The sequence below is a fragment of the Caenorhabditis briggsae genome, assembly GCF_000004555.2.
Source record: "Caenorhabditis briggsae complete genome, chrIII, whole genome shotgun sequence".
NCBI lineage: Eukaryota > Metazoa > Nematoda > Chromadorea > Rhabditida > Rhabditidae > Caenorhabditis > Caenorhabditis briggsae.
The window spans coordinates 3,967,567-3,991,297 of record NC_013490.2 but is presented as its reverse complement, the minus strand read 5'-3'; the positions used below and the strand labels follow the sequence as shown (position 1 = coordinate 3,991,297).

The window sequence follows — 23,731 nt, the reverse complement described above, 5'->3', positions numbered from 1 at the left end:
CAGAGCGATTAGTCAATCTCAATTTCTAGCCACCCATTTCAACAAAACTCCCAAAATATTTTTGATCTACCGTAATTTAATCTTTTGTACTCCAACCTACAAACCCCATAACTTTTCTGTCTCTAATCAGTAGAAACTACCGATTCCCTAATTTTTTCTTTTCCCAACGCAAATTTTTATTTTTCCTACGTCATAACTGTTTCCTATAATGCTCCCCTCTTTGTCTTTTCCTTCTCCGATTGCCCTTTTATCATTTTCAATGAAACAAAAAAGACAAAAAAGAGTCTAGAAAAATCATACATATGGCATGACTTACTTTCCAGCGTCAGATGACTTTGAACTCTTCGGGAAAACATAATTTTTTGAGTGACTGGTTAAGCGAATAGTTCGTTTTGATGCGGGGTGTACTTTAGTACTTTTTTTTGGTTAATTCTGGGTTGAGTTGAAGAAAAAAAAAAAAAAGATCTTGATGTTTCAAAGATCCAGACAATCTGGAATCAGTCGGATGAACTATCCTACGAAACGTGTAAATAACCATAGAATATGTACTTACACTTTGAGCTCAATTATCTCGGTTCCTTTAAAGGATAACAAAAAAATTATAACTGGTAAAATATTTATCATAATATCCCCAATATTTTATCATTCACCATATTTTCAATAACTTTTACTAGAAACGAGATATTTAAGTTCAAAGTATGGGTGGGCTCTAGTAGAAAATACGATACCACCAATACTCCTCATACTTTGACCTCAATTATCTAAGTTTCTGTAAGATATATCAAAAATCTGCCGATTGATAAAATGTCTATCATAATATCAACAGTGTTTTATCAGTTGGCTGATTTTTGATATCTTTTAAAGGAACCGAGATGATTGAGCAAAACTGCAGGAAAATTTATTGTAGCTTTTTTGCGGAGGTGTTCGAAAAAATCTATTTTTAGAATGATCTTTTATCAATCAAAAATGAGTCAGAGTTACTTTGTGTAAACTTGATTTATGGCATTGTTGAAGTATAAAGTTGTTGTTTTTTACCACAAAAATTTTTCACATCAAAATTCTGAAAGTGAAAAGTTTGGGAAATCTGGAATTCAGACTTCAATATTCCGATTTCGAGTTAAAAGTTATTTTTTTTACATTTTCACGATTTTTAGCTCTCCGTTGTTCATTTTTGCTGAAATTTCTGAATATTTTTTTGACAAAAGTTTAAAATAGACTCAGCTCTTCCATGTAGTTGTGTTACCGTATTTCCTCTAACTGAAGCACACCCAAACCTCCAACTTTGAGCCCATTTATCTCGATTTCTGTGATAGATATTAAATATTTGTCAACTAATGAATTATTTATCAAAACATCATCTATATTTTATCAGTTGACCACTTATTGATATCTCTTATAGGGATCGAGATAATTGAGCTCAAAGTGAACGTATAGAACGAGCTTCTTTTAGAAAGAATACGGTAACATCTTTTGGGACATTTCTGAACTTCACGAACTTTTGGGTTCTTTAACTATCCAAAATCAAATTTCCTCAAATTGAATTTTCCAACTCAGAAGCTAAATCTAAAATTTCTGATAATCCCAAAACCGCTTCTCAATCCTTTCCACATCACCGTATCCTATTTCATAATCCTATCCAAACACTTTTTTCAACTAGAACACCTCTATCGCTCTCTTCTTCCTTTTTCCCGATCTTCAAGATCTTTTTTCTTCTTTTCTGTTTGATGAATCAGTCTCCGCCTCTTTATTTTCCATCCTTGAATTCTGTTGTCACCTCGAATCACAATTATTCTTCATTAGCAATTTTCTCAAGACTCACCGTTCCCTTCTTCCAAGCCCAACCCCTTTTTAACCCAATTTTCTTCCATCAGCTCCTCTAAGCTCCGCCCACTCCGTTTGCTATCATTCCCTTTCTATCCGTTTTCTTTTTTTCAACCACTAAACCTCCTCTTCTTATTCTCGCCACTAAAAGTCATGTTTGATCCAGGGATGACATCCCAACCATCCACTTCGAATCCAATGTATTACGATCAGTTGTATGGATCGGAGCAAATGGTTCAGGTAAGATTACATTACTGTAGGTGTTCAATTCAATCAACGCAGCAGTTTTCAGTACACACCAATTGACTATCAGTCCAATTTGCTGTGTGGAATGCAGTATTTTAACAATTCGCATAATCGATATCAGGTTAGCAAAATTGAAATTTCATGAAATTCTTCAGAAGAATGGGGTATACTGATACCTTTAAAATCACAATGAAGAATGTTAAAACCTGAAATAAATCGAAAAAATGATTTTTCGAAAAAATGTAGAATAATTGCACCTAGAAATGATTGAATTACTGTATCATTGTCAGTTTTTAGCCAAATCAAACAAAAATCAGGTTTTTGGGATCAACAACTTTTCAGCTTTAAAATGAGTATAAAATTTCATGTTTTCCCAAATTCGGATTTTTGTCAAAAAAAATTCGAAGATTCCGAAAAAATTGAAAATCCGAAAAATTCCAAAAATTAAAAGTTTCCAAGCTCCGATTTTTGGAAATTTCGAAAAATGGAAATTTTCATAAATCGCAAAAAAATACTCATTAAAGATCCGAATTTTTGAAACGGCAAGTTATGAATTCAGAAAGATTTCAGAAAACTTTCATAACGGATATTTTTGCACTGTTTTTAGTTGAAAATTGCCAACTTTCGAGATCAAAAAATATAGTAGATTTTGCGTTATCAGTCTGAAAATTTCAGGGTATACTAAACAAAAATAGAGCTAAAATATTGTAATTGACAACTTTTTTGTAAAACATTACTGAGATATACCACTTGAAACCATCCAAGTGCCAAAAATAGCCCTGAGCTCCGACATGTGAATTTTCAAAGGTATATCTCATTTGAATGAATTTTGAAGCTCTGTTTTATGTATTTCAGTACATCTTTAAACTTCCCGTCTTATCTGAAAAAAATCTGCTATTTTTTCAGACATCCGAAATCGGCAAAACTATTAAAAATCGAATTTTAAATTCTGACTTCTTTCAGTTCCCCGTCCCAATCCCCCAACCATCTCTCTATACCCCTCATCATGCTCCCAACCTCCACAACATGCACCAAACGAGTAGTATGGATGAGTCACCTCCATTTAATGGATTCATTGGATCAATGATTCTTCCCTCTCAACAACAACCTCCTCAACAACCACCTACTCAACTTCTCTACAACAACAACAATCCATGTGTCTTCACACCGCCCGGTCCGGCACCAATTTCAACACCTACTGTAGCCTCCGCTCCACCACCACCTCAATCTCAAAAACCACAGAAACCGATTCAACAATCTATACAAGTATCAAATAATCAAAATCCATCTCATGGGCAGAATGCCGGAGCAATTATCACAACGGCTATGGACTCTTGCCAACAGATTTCACATGTTCTACAGTGTTACCAACAGGTAATTTATTTCTTTTGGAACGCTTTTGAAAACCGTAGTACAAACAAAAATACTACTGTATCGGCGAAAAGGTAGCTGTGGATTTTTTTGATTCGTCTTTTCAAATGCAAACATTTTAACTCGTATAATCACTCATTTTTAGGGTGGTGAGGACAGTGAATTTGTGCGGAAAGCCATCGAATCACTGGTGAAAAAGTTGAAAGATAAACGAATTGAGTTGGATTCGTTGATTACGGCAGTTACGTCAAACGGGAAACAGCCAACAGGATGCGTTACAATTCAGGTTAGTACTTTTTGGAATATTTGAGTTCTTGCAGGTTTAGAATAAATTCAAAAAACGTTAGGTATATAAAATAAACACTGGTAATTTTCAGAGATCCCTAGACGGACGTCTCCAGGTTGCTGGCCGAAAAGGTGTTCCCCATGTCGTCTATGCAAGAATATGGCGTTGGCCAAAAGTTAGCAAAAATGAGCTTGTGGTAATCCCTAAAAATGTTTCGCAGCTATTCCATATCTTCTATTTCAGAAACTAGTCCAATGTCAGACATCAATTGATCATCCTGACAATATTTGTATCAATCCTTATCACTACGAAAGAGTCGTTTCAAATCGGATAACCAGCGCAGATCATACACTTCATGGTGGAGATTTACCATCGAAAAACGAGTATATGGGAGGAGAGCAGGGCATGATGGAATCAAATTATGGAGATTGGCCGAATACTCCTCCTGATAATAATTTCAATGGTAAAACTACAGTAGTCGGGATTGGAGTTTTTCAAAAATATGTTTTCAGCCGGATTCCCAAGCCAAAACGCTCAGCACACATCACCTCTACTCAACCAACCATTAGTATCAGAAATTCCAGTGGATTTGGGTCAAATAATAGTGCCAACTCCTTCTCAACCATTGGATAACTGGTGTTCTATTATCTATTATGAGCTGGATACACAAATTGGAGAGACATTTAAGGTAACCATCATTTATAGATTCTGCTAAAATAGGAACTTGTAGGTCAGTGCTTTGGATCATGGAAAGATCGTGGTCGATGGTGGGATGGATCCACATGGGGAGAATGAAGGACGCTTTTGTCTCGGAGCACTTTCTAATGTTCACAGGACGGAGGCTAGTGAGAAAGCAAGGTGAGAAAGGTTCTAAAAACTTAAGATTTTGGGTCTTTCTGGAATTCTATGGAATCTTAAATTTACCGTAAATTCTTTGTCCAGCTTATAAGTGCACTTTGAGCTAAATTAACTCAGCTCTTTCAAAAGATATCAAAAAGTGGTCAACTGATAAAATGTTAGTGGTATTGTGAAAAACGTTTTAATTGGGACAAAATCTTGATACCTCGCATGGGAAACTAGATAATTGAGCTCAAGGTTGACAAGTCGGCTGAGCTACGCAGTCGGTTACCGACCTATTAAATTATAGCTCTGTTATCTCGGTTCGTTTGGAAATTATCAAAATATTGTTAACCAAAAAAATGCTAATGATATTATGATACACATTTTATTAGATTACCACTTTTTGATATCTTTGACAGGAACCGAGATAATTGAGCTCAAATTGAAAGTATAGGGTGGATTCTACTAAAGCATTCACGGGATGTTTTACAAATCTAGAGCTTTATGAAGGACATTTGAAAAATCCAAATACCCTAAAAACATTTTTTTTCCAGAATCCACATCGGCGGTGGAGTCGAACTAACCGCCCATGCCGACGGAAACGTCTCCATCACCTCGAACTGCAAAATCTTTGTCCGTTCCGGATACCTAGACTACACCCAAGGATCTGAGTACAGCAGCATAGCTCATCGCTTCACAGCCAACGAACCCACATTCACAGTAATTAGTCCCTAATCAGGCTGGATAACTAACTAATTAACTTTTTAGGTATTCGATATTCGATGGGCGTACGCACAAATGCTTCGACGCAGTGAATCCAGTAACGAGGCAGTTCGAGCTCAAGCAGCAGCAGTTGCTGGATATGCACCGGTAAGCAAAGGTGAAAGAAATATTCTGTTACGTGTGTCTGTGTTTCCAGATGTCCGTGATGCCAGCAATAATGCCAGATAGTGGAGTGGATAGAATGCGTCGTGATTTCTGCACAATTGCGATTTCATTCGTGAAAGCTTGGGGAGATATTTATAACAGAAAGACTATTAAGGTACCGTATTGAATTATGACTCTGGAAAATTGAAATAATAAATTTCAGGAAACCCCATGCTGGATCGAAGTAACCCTTCATCGCCCCCTTCAGCTACTCGATCAACTTCTCAAAAATAGTTCTCAATTTGGAAGCTCCTAATATAAATGTTTAATTCATCTACTTGTATATTTCTAAACCTTCACTCACTTACTCCCAAAATTACATGTTCATCTTTTCCCCCGTAAATCTCTAATTCTCCTTTTTTGTCTTTTAATCTAATAAAATTCTCTATTTTCAATTATTAAGTTTATTTTGAATCAGTGGAAATCAATACAAGAAAAGATAACACAGAAAAAAAACAGGAAAATTTTAACTTACAAAAAATCCACAAACAAGAACAAGAAGAAAATTAACATCCGGAAGAGACAGTTTGAACACCTGAACTCTTCATTGAAGCCTGTCGATTCTTGGTCCATTGTGTCATCTGAAGAAGTGTATCCAGAAGACGTTCCTTGGATTCTCCAGTTAAATTTGGATTGTGAGTGATTGATGGTTTGATGCATTCATAGATTTCATCAGTAAGAGACGCCCAATTGATCCAGAGTTGACGTTGAGCCGATTCACAAAGATCCGATAGAGCGACGGCACACAAATTGACCATTTCGGGAGTCTCGATGATTTGTGGAGTGTTTTTCGATTCTCCTGGCTTACTGAAGTATCTTTGGGTATCTTCTTGAACAACGAGAATCCATCCTTTGACAATACAAACAACAGTATACAGAATTGGATTCCATTGTCGAATGCTTTGAAATATTGTCTTGGCCAATGAGCACAGAGGATAGAAGATAGGAATGATGGAATTGGTTTTCCGTCTTTTTCCATTATGTATTTAGATGAAGCATCCATCAATTCATCTGACATTACAGCAGCGAAAATTGGATTTTCTGAAAAAATTAAATTAAATGAATCAAAAAATGAGGAAAACTTACTAAGAAGAACGACCATTAAGTCTGCAATGAACTCGGTTTCTCCTTTATCGAGAGCTGTCTCGATCATGGATTTACAAACTTTTTCCCAATCATCAATGTCCATTGTATCCAAAAATAGGTCACTTGCAAGGATGTTTCTCTTGATTTGGGATGCTGATCGATCACTTCGGATACTCAAATCACTGATCTGTTCGATAAGATCTTCCACTTCCAGAAGTTCCTCAGGTGGAATCACATCCTCGATTCTTTGAGTTGGCTTACGAGTGATTGGTTTATCTTGAGATTGAGATGGTCCAGTGCATCGATCCGATCCTTTCATTCCAATTCTTTCGTTTTGATCCGATGAGCAACAATCCTTGTTCTGATCCTGGCGATGGAATCTATCACTATAAGTTCCTTGATATCTGACAGCTCCCTTTCCACGTGGTTTTGATCTCTCCTCATTGTCTTCGGATCGGAACGGTTGACGATAGTTGTTTCCATTTCCACGACGGACATCCTGATTGTCCATACGACGATAGTTCGAGGAAGAATAGCAGTTTTCCTGTCCTTGGAAAGACACACGTCCAGTAAGGCGAGACATAGTTACAGTAGTAAATTGAAAGTAGACAGAAGGTAAGAGCAGTGAACAGTGTACTCAGAAATGAGGCAGAATGATTATGTGGTAGTCAGAATCGAACACATCGACATCGCAAGTGGGCGGAGTCTACCATCTTGGTCCCTGGGAAATTGGGGGAGGTTCCCATCACACCCGGCTAGGGTGTTCCAGGTGTCCCCTTCACATTGGTCGAGGTGAAGGAGTAAGAGTTGTAAAAAGCAGTAGAATTAGTATAATTAAAGACAGATAAGATCTAAAGAAATGACAATAATATGGACAGTAGGTCGACCTCCTTTGAAAGTTCGAAATCCTACGAAAATCTAGGGACCTGGAAGAAAAAAGAATACTTCTTACTTGTTAGGTAATAGCGCAAAAACAAAGAAAATAACGGAAATAGAAGATTCTGAAAATGTTGTGGGATTTCGAGAGTGGAGGAAATTGGCAAAATCTGGCGTATTTTTGAGTATGAAGTCTTCGGACAACTACCGTAAACTCTGTAATAGAAGGGCACTCGAGCTTTGAACTTTGAGCGATTTTTTCTCGATTTCTGTCAAAGATATGAAAAAGTTAGCAACTGATAAATTGCTTATCATAATATCAAAAGTGTTTTGTCAGTTGGCACTTTTTTGATAGCTTGAATAGGAGTTGAGATAATTGAGCTCAAAGTAGACGGCTTGGGTTGGCATCTATGAGAAGAAGTACGGTAGTAAACTTTGAATGACTTCTAAATATAGTAATTTTTGTTGGATCAGTCTGAAAATTTTGATCTTTATCAACCAAAAATAGAGCTAGAAATTTGTTGTGATCAACTTTTCTGTACTAATCCGTCAAAATGAGATATACTGCTTGCAGGATACTTGGAGTTCCGAATGCCTATTTTGAAGGAAAATGCCTCTTCAAGCAACTTTACTCAATTTGTGCTAGTTTCTGAACTTTGCCCATGCATCAGTGACATTTTTTGAACTTTGCCCATGCATCAGTCCCTGCTTAAAGGAGGCCAGACACCAAAAAAAGTTTTCCTGATATTTTGCATAGAGAACCACCATGAGGGGTTGAACTCATGTCAGGCAGCTCAGGGGTACAGCGCCGCTACTCACAGGTCCTGGGCGATGATGCGCATAAAGGACTCGATCCATATGCGATCCTCTAGAAGTCCGTTTGACACATATCGCGAACAACGAGCTGCGATGAGTCTCATATGTGTGCGATGCGGGAGAGGCTGAATCGAGTGTTCCGAATGCGCGCGTATCCTAGATGGATTCTGGGTGGGTGGGCGATGTGTGCGATATGGGTCTGATACGATAGGCCGACTACAACACCCCGAAATCCCGGATGCGCCCATTGTTTACCGTAAATCCACACCGGCAAATTTGTCAATTTTTCGTCAATTCGAGCCTAAATTTCTGGTTTTTCGATTATTCTTTCGATGTTTTTTGTGAAAAAGAGTTATGGCAGACTAAAAAATCGCTGAATTCTTGCAGAAACATGTCTTTCACTCGTTAATTGCTATGTTTTTCGCCAAAATAGGTGATATTGAGATTTTTTGATTTCACTTTGTAATTATTGTAAAAATCGTATTTTTAGGTGGAATAAAAGGTAAGTTGGTAAGTATACAATAATTAAAAAGTTTAAATTATAAAAATTTTCAATTTTTCATGCAATTTCAAAAAAAGTATTTTTTGAACAAATGAAAAAAAACAATTTTTAGCGAATTTTTTCCCATTTTCTTCTGTTTTTGATTGTATTTTTAAAACATGAATTTGCATATCAAATTTAAATGGAAACTACCATAAGTCTTTTTCAAAACCAAAACATTGAGTTTCGAAAAATCAGTAATATGTCGTTCAAAATATTAAAAAAATATATGGAATAATAAAGGAAAAGTACGAAATCGGAAGACCTGAACAAAATCACATCACAATAGAACTTAACTGATACTTCTAGGAACCCCACGTTTTAGTTCATTTCATCGAGTGCCAGCAAGCCAGGCGAGGAGATGCTTTGCGGCGGTGGTGTGCCCCATATGCCCCGTATATGCTCCATACCGGCGTCCTTTCTCTGTACCCAATTCATCGGCGCGTCCTCCGTCGCCCATCCATTTTGCGTATGCGCGCCCAGGACCTGTGCCGGCTGAGCTACGGGGGCGCTAAGGCGCCTGACGACCGATGGTCTACATAAGCTTTTGGTCTGCTTTCATGGTCTACATAATATTTCGGCCCCCCAACTGCCCCCGAAATTTTTGCTGTCTCGCCTCCTTTAAAATAAAATCATTGAATCCTCCTTTTTTCTCCCTAAACACTATTTTAGAGGAAATGATTTCATTCAGGTTGTCACAAACTAATAAGGTAAATTTCGAAAGTCAAAAGAAACATGATTCAATCATTCCTGCAGCACTCTAATCTTTTCTACAAATTCCGTCTTTCCTTATCAATCAAGTACTTTTTCCCATTCAAAAAATGGGAGACCTTTTCTCCAACTGCACCGACCATTATCCAATTGAAAAATACTTTCAAAACTGCACAAATACATCCCGCCCGTGTGAATTGATTCATGATTTTGCAGTTGTTGCTCAGCTATTAACTATTCTTGATTTCTACATAACATGCACTCTTTTTCTACTGGCACTGATAATTAATATTTATTTTCTATGGATTTGTGTTCCATTGTATTGGAAAATGAGTTATGAGACTAGGAAGAGATATATATTCGTTATCAGTCGATGTGTTTCGTCTATCAGTGCTGCTTTAACTCTTCTCATTTTGAGATGCATTCTCTATGTTTATTTTCCACCGGAGACGTCGAGTTATTGGCTTTATGCGGTTGTTATTATTGCGGATAATATTAGTTTTTATAGTTTACAAGGTGAGTTTTCAGGTGTTGAGAAAATTCTCCGAATTTGTTTGAGCATACTGAAATTTTCGGAATTTTATTTTTCATTTTTTATAGAGTCTCGTAAAGAACTAATAGAAACACAAAACAGGTCAAAATGTTGTCTAGAATAATGCCAAAATTTTTTAACAACTATTGTAAAACCTGTAATAGTTAGGCCCCCAAACTATTAAGTTTGAGCTCAATTATCTCAATTCCTAGGCAAGATATCAAAATTGTGTCAACTGATAGAATTTTGGTGATTTTATGCTAAACAATTTACCAGTTGACAACTTTTTGATACCTTTAACAGGGAGCGAGTAATATTGGCTCAAAGTTAAAAGTAAGAGGGTCCTTCTATAATAGGTTTTGTACTAACCAAATTTGTGTAAATGTTAAATTGTTTTTTTTTGAAAAAAATTTTGATATAAAAATTTTCAAAATTTCATAGTTTCTTTTGTTACTTACTGTATTTAAACATCCAACTGGATACCTCCTAAACTTCGAACTGTGTGTGTATGTCCTCAGAATGATCCTCAGTATTAAAAGTTGAAGTCCTGTTCTAGTGATAAGCTCTTCCAGTATGAACCGAAGTACAACTGACCGATCAGACCAACTAGCCCATTACCCAACTAGATACCTCCCAAACTTCGAACAACTAAACTGAGTTCTTCTGAGACCCTTTGGAAAAAAGGGGTGGGGCTCATCCCACCTGGACCTGGCTAATCGTTCCCCGTGGGAAACTTCGCCCTTTTTTACACTTTTAGAGTATTGTTTGCGTCATCAGATGAGCAATAAGGAGGCAAAAACCGAAATTGTGGGGGATATTTTGACATGAATGTGGCAAGGTGAATAAGAAAATACCATGAATCCATCAAATGGTGACAGGTCGTTTACCTAGGAGAACAATGAACCATTAATTAGAAAAATGAAATTTTTTAAAAATGTTTCAAATTTCCAGGATCTTATATCGGAATGGCTATCCTTCTATACATTGGTGTTCTTCATCCAGTCTATTTCTCCAGGCGTCTTACTGTTCGAAATATCTATATTCTAGCAGTTTCCAATGTAATCCTAGCCATTTTAATATCAGTTCCTCTTGGTGCATTTCAAACAGCCACTTATATCCCCGGCCCAATTCAATGCGAATCTCACCATTGTGCTCCGGTTGTTGGGCTTATTAACTGTAAGATCCGAAAAATTAAAAAAAAAACTCAGTTATAATTTTTCCAGTTGTAATCGTCAGCTTAGCATTCTCCGCCACCATTCTAATTCTAATATTCGTTTTCATCTGCCTAAGTTTTCATATTCACCAATCGAAAAAAATAGGAAGCTACACGTCTTCTCAAACTCTTCATCATGCCAGAATCCGTCTCGGATGGACACTTACAGCAATAATTGTGATTTCTCTTGCCGAAGGAATTCCTTCTAGTTTTCTTATTGGTCTCAAAGCGGATAGTGTTCTCAATACATGTAACAATTTCTATCAGGCGGATCGGCTGGTCCAGATTACCGTATTCACATCAATTGATTCTATTATTTGGTGAGTCTCGCACCCGGCGGTGACAAGTTGGGCGCCAAGGGCGCTTGGCGCCTGTCTCGCAGCACTCGAATTTTTCAACTTTGTTTTTGTCTAAAAACCTTGCTGTTAAAAATTATATTTTCTAGCAATTATAGACAAGGTTTTTGTCTATTCCAATAAATACATAATCATACAACTTGATAAAATATGAACTGGGTTACATGCGTTTGAAGTATTTTAGTTGGTTCAATTCTAAATTTCGAAATTTCAAAACTTTCGAAATTACAAAATTACAGAATTTCAGAATTTCAAAATTTTAGAATCTCGATTCTCGGAGTTTCAAAATTTGGATGTTCAGAATTTTGAAATATCTGTATTTCAGAGTTTCAGAATTTGAAACTTCAGAAATTCGGATTTTTGGAATATCACAATTTTGGAACTTCAGAATTCCTAGTTCCGGAATTTGAGAACTTTGGAACTTCAGAATTCTTATTTTCGGAATTTCAGTTGTTCAGAGTTTCAGAGTTTCAGAATTTCAGAATTTGAAATTTCAGAACTTTGAAATTCAGAAACGTGGAATTTCGGAATTTCACAGTTTCAGAATTTCAGGAACCCAAATTTTCAGGAACCCGAATTTTTGGAAATTTCCGAATTAAAAAAATGTTTTTTAATATGGGAAAAGTTCGGAACACTTGAATTAGGAATGTAAAAAAAAGGTACTAAATGTTTGAGAGCTAATAACACAGCTCATATTTCATCAAAATTCATCTTTTGGCATTTTTTGAATAGCCAAACACCTTGTCTAAAATAGCTAAAAATAGATTTTCAAAAAAAAACAAAGCAGAACATTTTTCAGACAAAGACAAAGCTTGAAAAATGCGAATGCTGCAAGAAAGGAGCCAGCAGCACGCGAATCGCGCCAAGCGTCCGTTGGCGCGCACCTTGTCACTGCCGTTTTCCAAAAAAAAAAAAAACAATTTCAGGGCGATAGTCTTAATCCTTGACCCCTTGGCTAGTGTAATTTTCGACCACAGCATCATGAACAAAGTCACACATCACATAAACCGATCTCAAGTTTATTATGCCAAATTTCTGGAATCCATGACTTCCAATGAGTCAAAAAATCTTCCGGAATGACTAAAGAATAAAAAAATCGAAATGTTTCAAAAATGTGTTAATAATCCCCATCCCCGCATTTTCTGACACTACTGATAAGACAGACAAAACTACAATAGTTTTGCACCTAAAATTCTGCTGGGAAAATGAAAAATTTATTTGAGAATTGCTCGTATCATTCCGTCTACGAGCCCTACTTTCTGGATTGTACCAATGCGACAGATCCCTGTTATCTTATTCAGGTATCTACCCATTTTTAGGTATGAGAAATGTTGAAATTTCAGTATGTGGACACTATTGAAGTTATCATTTACTGGCTGAATCTGGTGGTTCCATTTATTTTATTAACTACTGGTTTGTTTTTAAATGCATATTATTTGACAGTTTTGTTGCCTAATTTTATACAAATGAATGATATGTGAGTTTTTATTTTAACTGAAATTGTATCATAATTTGAAAAAAAATTAGTGAAGAATATCTGAATTTATGTGGTTAGATCTCTGACTTTGCCTCTCTTTTTTCAAGCTCATTATGTGTGGCTGTCAACTTTGAGCCAATTTATCTCATTTCCTGTAAAAGATATCAAAAAGAGGCTAACTGACAAAACATTTTCAATAATATTGTAAACATTTTGTTAAAACTTTTGATAGCAAGAAAATGGTTACTGTAGCTGTCGTTATAATAACTCTCTCTAAATTTCCAGCACCAGAAAACAATATGTATTCGTTGTTAGCAGAGGAATATCTTCACTTTCTGCTGCTTCAGCAATGCTTACAATTCGCATCGTTGAATTTTTAACTCTCAATTATGTTGTCTATTTCTTGTTTTTCATGATCGACGATCTCAGTTTTTATACTTTATTAGGTAAATCCCTATTCCCCTCTCAACATCAAAACAAAACTTCCGTTCAGGATCCTACGTTGGATCAGCCGTTCTACTGTACCTTGCCACCGTTCGTCCCATATTCTATTCCCTTTGTATATCAGTTCGAACCGTGTACAAACTGGCAATTGGCAACCTAATCGGATCAATTTTGTTATCAGTGAGCACTTGTGAACTTAAAAATTCAATTAGAATATCAGGCGACGACAGCTGTGTTCCAAGCAGCAGAACAGTCAGAAGGAGGCCCATTTTATTGTGATCTGGATCATTGTCAAGCAGCAATTAATATCGTTATGTGTAAGATTTCAAAATTTATAACGAATTGAATCTGAGAGAAAAAAATCTTAGCCGTTTTTGTTCAGTTTAAAGGAGGGGGACATGGGAAAAATAATTTATGGCGCAAGCTAAGGCTGAAACATCAGAAAAATGACTATAACTTTGCTGAAAAGGCTCCAAATTGAATGAATTTCTGATTTTTGAGATCATTAAACTTTGAGCTTCAAAATGAGTAAAAACATGCATATGATTCTCAGAATTTAAGTTTTCGAGTTAGAGACGCAGTGTGTCTGGTTTCTCTGATCCTCGACTTTTCGGAAAAATATTCATAACTTGGTTCATTTTTGTTAGTTTTTAAAAACTCATAAAAATTCGAGTTTGGCAGAACAAGGGCTCCCCGAAAAATCCTATTTCCAGTTGTCATAGTTTCGTTATCATTCCTCATTCCAATCATCACCTTGTCATTTGTGCTGATCGCATTGTATTGCTATAAGAATCGAGCGGAAAGTGTGAGTTTTTGAATTTTTCTGGTCCCTAAAATTTCCAATTTCGAAATCCAACCGAAAAACGAAGAAGACAATCCCTTAATGTAGCTCGTAAAAGTACAGCAATCCTCATTGAACTTGAAATTTCGAAGCACCTTTTCGTTAAAAGCATTTGGTGCATTAGTCAATGAGAGATTCGTCATCATTGAAAATTTTGATCTCTGATTTTTATGTAAATCTTTTAAATTTGGAGATACCGCGAAAAATAGAAGAAAAATTTATTAATTGACAAGTTTTCGATATCTTTCACAGGAATTGAGATATATGGGCTCAAAGTTGAAGGGTTGAGTGACCTTCTATTAGAGTGTTTACAGTAACTTTTGTAACTTTTCAGGTTGGAAGCTTTGCATCGGAAACTTCAATTTTCAAGTCTGCAAGAACTCGTCTTGCCTGGACTCTGTTCACTTTCACATTGATTAGTATGTCAGAAGGAATACCAGCGTCATATATGGTTGGATTGAAAATTGGTGAGTATTCAAATGTTCTGGAAGTTCTAGTTTTGCCACTTACCGTGGTTTGAAGCAGCATATCTCACTTGAATCAATATGTACAAAAAAGTTGTCAACTACAAAACTGAAGCTCTATTTTTGTTTAGTATACTCTGAAAATTTCAGTTTTATACAAAAAATTCTACTATAATTTTTAGACATCCAAATTGACTACCGTATATTCTGAAGCCCACCAAAACGGTAAACTTTAATCTCAATTATCTCATTTCCTGTAAGAGATATAAAAAATTTGTCAACTAATAAACTATTTATCACAATATCACAAATATTTTATCAGTTGACAAAATTTTGATATCTCTCATAGAAATCGAGATAATTGAGTTCAAAGTTGACGGTTCGGGTAGGCTACTTTTAGAGGAGATTCGGTATTTTCGATTAAAAAAAAAAGATAAAATTGATAAAATTTTGTTAAACACTCTCTTTTCATAATTGAGTTTTTCTGAAATTTCAATTTCCTCCATTTCCCAAACTTCCAGATGGCTCAATCACAACTTGTACTAACTTCTATCAAGCCGATCATTTGATAGTCCCTGCTATCATGAGTTCTTCACAAGTCCTTGCCTGGTTAGTTTCTTTCCAAATTCTGTTTTTGTCTTTTTGTTGTCAAGGCAGATTAGAAAAAAGGTTGACGAATTTATGCCGTTTCTCCTGGCAAAAAAGAAAATTGGTTTGAAGTATGTCGAGATGATTACTTTTGGGGTAGTTGACAAATCGGTTATGACGGCAGAGAAAAAGAAGGGCCATGTAAACAAAATAGGTTTTTAGTAAAGGTGATATGATCAGAAATTAGTCAAAGAATCCAGAGAAAATCGAAAAATAGCGGTAGAACACCTTTATGAAGTTACCGTACTTTTTGTGATATGCGCCTTTAAAGGTAATGCGCCTAGCAGTGTTAAGAGAGATGAGTGGCTGGTTTCTCAATCTTTAAAGACCCATATCTTTAAAACTAACAATGCTAGGGGATAAGATTCAAACTAGTTTTGTAATTGACTACTTTTTGATAGCTATTCCGATTCTTGAGATATGAGCCTTTAAAACGATACAAGCTGCGTATCCACTGTACGTCTCTTTAAAGGCGCATATCTCTAAAACTACGGTAGCTGGAAAAAAGTTGTCAGTATCAAAAATGAAGCGCTACTTTTGTTTGGCATATTCTGAAATTTTCAGGCGTTTCTGAAAACTTCTAACAATTTTTTTGGGTGTACAAGTTTGATGGGAATCTTGAAAACCAAAAATAAAGGATAAATGGGAAAGTTTCTGAATTTTCTAGATTTGTGAATTTATGAATTTCTAAGTACCTGAATTCCTGAATTTTTGAATTCCTGTTTTTTTTTATTAATTTTCCAGATTTTTAAAATTTCAATATTTGAAAACCCCTTTTCCTTCCATCTCCAATCCCAGGCAAAACCAATAAACCAACAACTCCCAAACCTAATTTTTTTGACATTTTCAGGTCAATTGCCCTTATTGTCGACCCACTTTGCGGTTTATTATTCGATCCACGAATACGGAAAACGTGGGTACAACATGTGATTTTCTGAGAAATGAACTAAAAAAAATTATGGCCTTTTCAGGTTAAACATCTAAAATCATGCTTCTTCAAAGTTTGCTGTTTTTGTTTTCAAGAAGATATTTCTAGAATACATTCCTAGAAGATTCTTCTAGAAGACGTTGCACTTCGGCACGCAGCCAATTCTTCAGAATTCATTCTTTCCCTCTTTTTGGATCTCATTTTCTAAGCATATCATTTTCTAACATTTTCTAAGCATAAACATTTTTTGTGTTGTTTGTTGTGTTGTACCTCTTGCATCAATGCGGAGACTGATTCTAATTAGATTATTATGATGAAAAATATATGAAAAAACGGAAAAGGAAAATAGAGAAAAGAGAGGGTGGATGATGATTTTGAGTCATAAGCTATAACATATATATCAGTGATATCATTTTGAAATTTTTTGGGTTAGGATCAGATGATCTGGAAATTTGTGAAGAATGAAAAAAGTTACGTGATTCGCGGAAGTTTGAATTTTGATTATTTTTTTCCAGAATCTAGGATTAAGGTTCCGGATGTCTGGAAAAATTTTAAAATTCAAAATTTTAACCAAATCTCAGAATCTTCAATATCTTTTCAGGGTTTTAGAATTCCCTACCGGAAGTTTGAATTTTTTCAATGACTTGATTGTTTTGTTCAAGGATTTGTAGTTAAGATTTATTTGGTTGTCTGAAAATTTCTGATTTGAATTTGCTTTTTGAAACAATTTGAAACTTTGAAAATTTTAAACTTGAATCTTATAATTTTTCAGATTTTCAAATTTTTCTGAATTTCAAAATTTCTGAATTACAGAACTTCAGAACTTCAGAATTTTAGAATTTCAGAATTTCAGAATTTCAGAATTTCAGAATTTCAAAATTTCGGAATTTCAGACTCTTCTGGAATATAAGAATATAAGAATTTCGGAATATTCTATACATTCTAAATTCCACAGTCTTCTGGCATTATAAAAATTCAGAATTTTCTCGGATATTAGAATTCAAAAATCTTCTGGAATTTCAGAATTTAAAAACTTTCAGAAATTTGAGAATTTAAGAATCTTCTAGAATTTTAAAACCTGAGAAGCTCAAAATTTCATAATGTCACACTTTTCCGGAATTTCAGAAGTCATGAACCTTCTGGGATTTCAGAATCTTTCATTATTTAGGATTTTCAAAATCTTCAGGACTTTTAGAATCCGAGAAATTTAAAATTTGATCAAAATTTAAAAGTTGTATTTTATAGACAATGACAAAAAAGGATTACGAAACTTTTCTGCAATTTTTAAATCCAATTTTTCCCTAATCCTTAACCCAGGAGACATTATGATCAATTGTTTGCTTCCAGATATAAAAGTTTTCAAAAATCTCAAAAAAATCTCAGAATCTGCTAGAAATATTGGAAAATTTGGTAGAATTTCCAACTCGGATTTTATAGACAACGGCGAAAAAATCCGATTACCTTATTTTTTTGTAAAACTTGAATCCAATTGTTTTCTAATCCTCAACCCAGGAGACATTATGATCAACTTTTTGCTTCCAGATATGACAATTTTCAAAACTTTGTCTGGAATATGTGATTCTACATTTTTAATCCTTCATTTTTCCTTGTCTCAAATTTGTTTCTAAGGGTCCCAAATCCCATTTCGAAACTAACCGAAAAGGCAAAAAGAAGTGACGAATTCTAAATGATTCAAAAGAAGAAATAATGAGCAAAAAGCACTCAAGAAAAGAGAGAAAAGGGATTCGGAAATGAGATAATAGAGACTACGGTAGTTTATGAGGTACTCTGAATTGGCCTTTCTATAAGGGAGAGAGACCGGAAATCAGAAAAAAATTGGGACGGAGATAACTGTTTTTTTAGGTAAGGGATATCTGGAATAACTGTTTTGAAATGCCGGAATGTTTTTGAAAATTGGAAATTTTGAAAATCTGGAAAGTAAAATGGATTCATTGAAATCCGGAAACTATTTAACAGATTTCAGAATTTGAAATACAGACTACGGGATCAGGATAATGGACATCCCTGATAGGATTCTTCATTTATATTTTCAGAACCTTTTTTTTTAGAATTTCCTAGAATCTCTTCAACTTCAAATTCGTCCCCTTTCTGGAAGGAGTCTTCCAAATCTCCCAAAATCTGGATATTCAATGACTCCCCTCATGATCTATTTCCAAACAGATAATCTTCAATTTGATTCTAATCTAATTTCCACCCCTCCCCCCCCCCCCCCCTAAATGTCGTACATATTCTAATCTTGCCACGTCATCTGATCATATGTTCTGAAGGTTGATGGTCTATACGAAAAGATTAGAGGAACGCAGATTGGCAATATTATTATTTGTTAATGTTTTGTTTTCACATCAAAAATCAAGTGCTCCTCAAAATATGGTTGATTACCGTATGTGCTCAAATAGAAGCCCCCCTTATACGTGCACTTTAAGCTCAATTATCTCGGTTCCTATGAGAGATATTAAAAGTATCCCAACTGATAAAACATTGGTGATATTATGATAAACAGTTTATCAGTTCAAAATTTGTTGATATCTTTTAAAAGAACCGAAATAATCAAGCTGCACATATAGGGTGGCTTTCGATTGGGGCAAATACGGTAATGTGCCTGAAAATGTTCGTGTTTTCCAATATTTCAGATTTGAGATCAGAAGCTCCACCATGTTTCATACAAACCAATTTCTGAAAAAACATTATTTTTGAATAAGCCCACCTTATTTCAATTTCCTTTTCTATTCACACTCCCACCACCGATTTTTGATTCTCAAAAGACCCATAAACTACCGTAGTCCATTTTCCCATTTTTTATTTCTTTTCTTGAGTGCTTTCTGGTTTTCCCATTATTTCATGTTGTCCCTTTTTTCAAAGAATCCCGGAATGGGAATTCTTGGAAAAAGTAGAAAATAAAAATTTTGATCATAATGTCTCCAGGGGGAGCTGGGAAATGGCGAAAATTTCTGATTAGAAAACTTGGAAATTTAAATTATGATGTGATTCTAAAAAGTCCGGGATTCCAAGAATCCATAATGTGGAGATTTTTCAAAGTTTGGGAGTTCTTTAAATTACAATTAGATTCCAATACCGTATCTCTGCAGTCCATTTTCAGCTCAATTATCTCAATTCCTCTGAAAGATATCAGAAATTTGTCCACTGATAAAATATTGCTGATATTATGATAACTAATTTATTACTTGACAAGTTTTCGATATCTTTTACTGGAATTGAGATAATTGAGCTCAAAGTTGACAGAAGGAATACGGTATTTCTGAAAATTCGGAAAAAAAGTTTCAGAATTTTCCATTGCACTGCAAATATTCAGGTTATACTAAACGAAAATAGAACTTCGAATTTTTATCTGACAACTTTTTTGCGTCTATTTTGGTTTTTGAGATATGCGCCTCTAAAAACTGGGTGTCTGCGTCTCGCCTCTCTCGGTAATCAAGCATCCCATCTTTAAAGGCGCATAACTCAAAAACTGTTTTTGCTAGAAACAAGTTGTCAGTTACAAAAATGAAGCTCTAGTTTTGCTTAGTATACTCTAAAAATTTCAGACAAATATAACAGGTTTTAATAACTTTCGTAGGGTTTCAAACTTGTCTACCGTATCTCCTAGTAGAAGTCTACCTAAATGCCAACTTTGAGCTCAATTATCTCGATTCCTGTAAAAGATATCAAAATTTAGTCAACTGATAAAATATTGATAATATTATGAAAATGTTTTATCAGTTGACTGATATCTTTAACAGGGATCGAGATAATTCAGTTCAAAGTTGACAAAGGAAATACGGTATTTTAAAAGATTGCCTTTCTGAAAATTCGGAAATGGGATTTTCCCAATTTCCGCGTTACTATGAAAATATTATTTTCCAATTTTGCATCAGCATCGTTCTTCAATTTCCTCCAGAAGTCTAGAAGTCTTTGAATATAATTGCTCAATTAAATGTTATCCAAAATTTCCTCTTTTTTGCTCACATCATTTAAAATATTAGTTTTGGATCACGAGAAGCTAGAAAAAAATTCCTAGACCCAAAAAATTGTAGTTGTATAGTGAAATAAATTTTTGTTTTTTTTTTGTATTTTGTATATCACTCACACATTTTTTTGTAGTTGTATAGAAAAAGTGTCAGGTGTCATTTTCTCGAGAAGATTCTCGTTTTTCGATTTTCGGGGAAAAGATGATTCAGAATTTCTTTTTTTTGCCCCAAAAAAATTCGAATTGGTCAAGAACACATCGAATTTGATACACACACACACACAATTTTATGCTAAAATAGACGCGCCTTTTAGGAAAATTGGCTCAGAAATTGATGTGAAAAATAGAGGGATTCGTGTATTTTGAGGTCATCTGGATTAGGGAAAAATGGGAGAAAAAGAAGATAGAGTTTCTGGAAAAATTTCAGATAAATGTGAGGGGGAGAATGGGGATTAGATAGGGGATAAGGAAGTGATAAAAATGATAATGTCGAATTTTCAGGAAAATTAGACATGTGGTATCTGCGTCATAGAAGGATGGACAATAGGAAAGATTCAGAAATTTTGAAATTCAGAAATTAAGATACTCGAAAATTCAGGAATTCAGAAATTCTAAAGTTATGAAATTCTAAAATTCTAGAGATTCCAAGATTTCAATATTCCAAGCTTCCGAGTTTTTGAGATTCTTGTATTCTGACATTCTGAAATTTTTCAAACTCTGATATACCTAAAGTTTCTGATTTTTTTCATTTCTGAATTTCTGAAAGCCTGAAATACCTGAAGATTCTAAAACTTCAAATTTTGATTCTGAGATTCGGAGATTCTAAGATTTTCTTAGAAATCCAGAAAATCAAAAATTCGTAATTTCTATGGTTTATTTCCAGATCATCTTTCTTGGTCATCAACTAATTTTTTGTTTTTTTCCAGAACTCCTTTGAATAGATTTATCCACGTCAGAAGGTTATCAGTGATAACTTATCACTCACTAATCCTTATCTTTAACCGGATGAATACATGATGGCATTTAGTTTTGTGGGTGTCTCTTTTCTGACACGCGTAAGTTTAAAAATGTTGAGTTTTCCGTCTCGAAAATTAGTCTAAAAACGACCTAAAATGACCAGATTTCGACTGAAATTTGTCCAAATCGCAAACCTTCAAAACCTCTGAAAAATCTGAAAGTTTCAAAAAGTTTGTATACTTGAAAGTTGTGAAAGTTCCAAAGGTTTCGAACAATTTTATAATTCCAAGCACTTCAGAAACAAAAACTTTGAAAACCTTGGAATTCCGGAATCGAAAGTCTGGGGATTTCGGGATTCGCAAATTTGAGGATTTCGAATTAGTTGTATGGATTTCTAGCGACTTAATGTCAGAAGACTGGAACTATGAATTTCCGAAATCCAACATTTTTGAAATCCATAAAATATTTCAGACTTTCAGGATCTGAAGATGTCAGGATTTGGAAATTTGTAATTTCAGAATCGAATTTTTTCAGGTTTTGTGTGATCAAGAAGTTCCATAGAAAACGTAATCGCAGAGTTTTAGATTCAGGATTTTAGAGTTTCAGAACTTCAGAATTTTAGGTTCTCAAAATATCAAAATCTCCAGGAATTTCAGAATTTTAGAATTTCTGATTTTCGAAATTTCAGGTTTTCAGAAACTCGGAATGTTGGAATCTCAAAACCTTAGATTTTCAGAACCTTATTCAGAATTTCAGAATTTCAAACCCTCCTAGTTTACATTTTTAGCATTCTCAAGTACTGCTATAGTCTTCTGGCACTACCTTCAAATCAGTATTCATTTCCCACTCTCCCTAATTTCTATTTTCAGTATTCGAAGTCTTTCAAGAGCTCCAACAGCAAAAAAAAAGGAACATATGTCAAAACAACGCTCTCTTTTTTTGACCAACTGCTTTACTACTATTAGTAGTCGTCCGTCCGTCGTCCGTCCGTCAAGCAGCCGTCGTCAAACCTCCCCCCACGCTTCCAGAATCCGCGGACGATCAATAGAAGAAGAGGGGGAGAGAGGGGCGGTGTCGAGGGAAGGAGCAGAAGCAGAAGACGTGACTAGTGAAAAAAAAGAAGAAGACGTAGAGATAGAAAGAAGGGAAAGAGAGCTCTTTCCCTTTCCTCTCACTAGCCCCTCCCACTTTTCCTTCTCGGTGCTTTGGACACTTTATCGCGCAAGCGCCCTATGGAGTAGCGGCGCAGGAGCATTTGTGTGTCATCCCGCATGCGCTTCTTCCATTTTATTCTTCTTCTATTATTCTCCATTTCTACAGTACCTGCTTTTCTGTTGTACGGTACGTTTTTTTGGTTTGATTTGATCTTTAAAAATGTATGATTAGATAATCTTCTGACCTAAAAGCCGCTTAATCACCACCCTCGCACTTGTGGCTATAATCACATGTCTAACACAAAATTGTACTTTTAGAACTACTCTGACTAGTTTTTGATCTTAGAATTGGAAACAAAAAAGAAGCAAAAGTAAATAAAAAGAAAGTAAACCGGTGGGGGATTGAACCCTTGGGCAGATTTTCTATGTCCGAAGACATGAGCCACGCATACTGTATTTTGTCACTTTTTGGAGCGCACTGTTTCCCTCACGACCCTTCCGCTTCTTACTTACCCACCCTTTATAATTACAATGTACCCTTATTATATTGTGTTCTTCCTTGGCGCAGCTGGGTAGCCTTTTGTCTCTCACCCATTCGGGTCGCCACTTATGGGTTCGAACCCCCGCTTGGCAATTTCGTGGGTACGAAATGTAGTCGTTATGTACGCGTTTTTTCGTATTCTTTTTTCTCATTTTGGTTTGTTTACCACCCCCTCTCCATTCTTCATTCCCCCGCGACTTCAGAATACTTATTGTTTTTTCTTCCGGTCCTTTTTTTCTGGGGTTTTTTCCTCGGAATTTTAAAATTGCATTCACACGAATGCACTTTTTGAGCTCTTTGGTCATTCTGAAAGCGCGCTAATTTTTTCTATAGCTTGTCTAGTGGATCTGGAGATGACTAAAGGGGAAAAGAGAGAAAAATGTAGTGGAAGTGTTTCAAAAATTGGGAAGAGGGACCAAAAGAAGAGAGAAGCCTTTTTATGTCCGGTTTTACGAGTCCTGGAAGCCTTATTTCGAATTTAATCCCCTTGGAAGTTGTGTTCCTGGAAGAGAAAAAGAGTTCGAGAGACTGACAATTTTGCAGTTTGCAGTTTAAAAAAAAATTGAAAAATCGAAATTTTGATCCAAATTGAAGCATAAATTCCTTATGAAAATTAGCCGACTGGACGGCCCCCCACCGGGCTGAGAGAGACGCAGACAGTTAGAGTCTC

General features: G+C 35.4%; 4 protein-coding genes across 4 annotated transcripts in view; 3 read left to right on the top strand and 1 right to left on the bottom strand.

The window, feature by feature from the left end:
- Positions 1 to 1,989: 1,989 nt before the first annotated feature.
- Positions 1,990 to 5,747, top strand: Cbr-sma-4 (the record flags this gene model as incomplete). The annotated part of the gene is made up of 12 exons (XM_045243610.1): positions 1,990 to 2,061; positions 2,114 to 2,188; positions 3,031 to 3,441; positions 3,584 to 3,724; positions 3,816 to 3,920; positions 3,968 to 4,187; positions 4,237 to 4,412; positions 4,455 to 4,582; positions 5,119 to 5,284; positions 5,333 to 5,434; positions 5,484 to 5,606; positions 5,655 to 5,747. 12 exons carry the CDS (start codon positions 1,990 to 1,992, stop codon positions 5,745 to 5,747), a joined length of 1,812 nt encoding a protein of 603 aa, XP_045093892.1.
- A 366-nt stretch (positions 5,748 to 6,113) lies between these two features.
- Positions 6,114 to 7,160, bottom strand: CBG09091 (the record flags this gene model as incomplete). The annotated part of the gene is made up of 1 exon (XM_045243609.1): positions 6,114 to 7,160. One exon carries the CDS (start codon positions 7,158 to 7,160, stop codon positions 6,114 to 6,116), a length of 1,047 nt encoding a protein of 348 aa, XP_045093891.1.
- Positions 7,161 to 9,631: 2,471 nt separating this feature from the next.
- CBG09093 lies at positions 9,632 to 16,434 on the top strand (the record flags this gene model as incomplete). Its single annotated transcript, XM_045243608.1, has 12 exons — positions 9,632 to 10,037; positions 11,005 to 11,229; positions 11,277 to 11,586; positions 12,549 to 12,648; positions 12,966 to 13,099; positions 13,385 to 13,545; positions 13,593 to 13,723; positions 13,764 to 13,860; positions 14,257 to 14,348; positions 14,719 to 14,851; positions 15,370 to 15,457; positions 16,347 to 16,434. 12 exons carry the CDS (start codon positions 9,632 to 9,634, stop codon positions 16,432 to 16,434), a joined length of 1,965 nt encoding a protein of 654 aa, XP_045093890.1.
- A 6,203-nt stretch (positions 16,435 to 22,637) lies between these two features.
- The window catches only part of Cbr-ida-1, a gene marked incomplete at both ends in the record, with an annotated part of 11,458 nt that continues 10,364 nt past the window's right edge, over positions 22,638 to 23,731 (top strand). The window contains one exon of the mRNA XM_002641182.1: positions 22,638 to 22,707. Coding sequence (XP_002641228.1) covers positions 22,638 to 22,707 — 70 coding nt within the window. The remainder of the gene's footprint in view (positions 22,708 to 23,731) is intronic.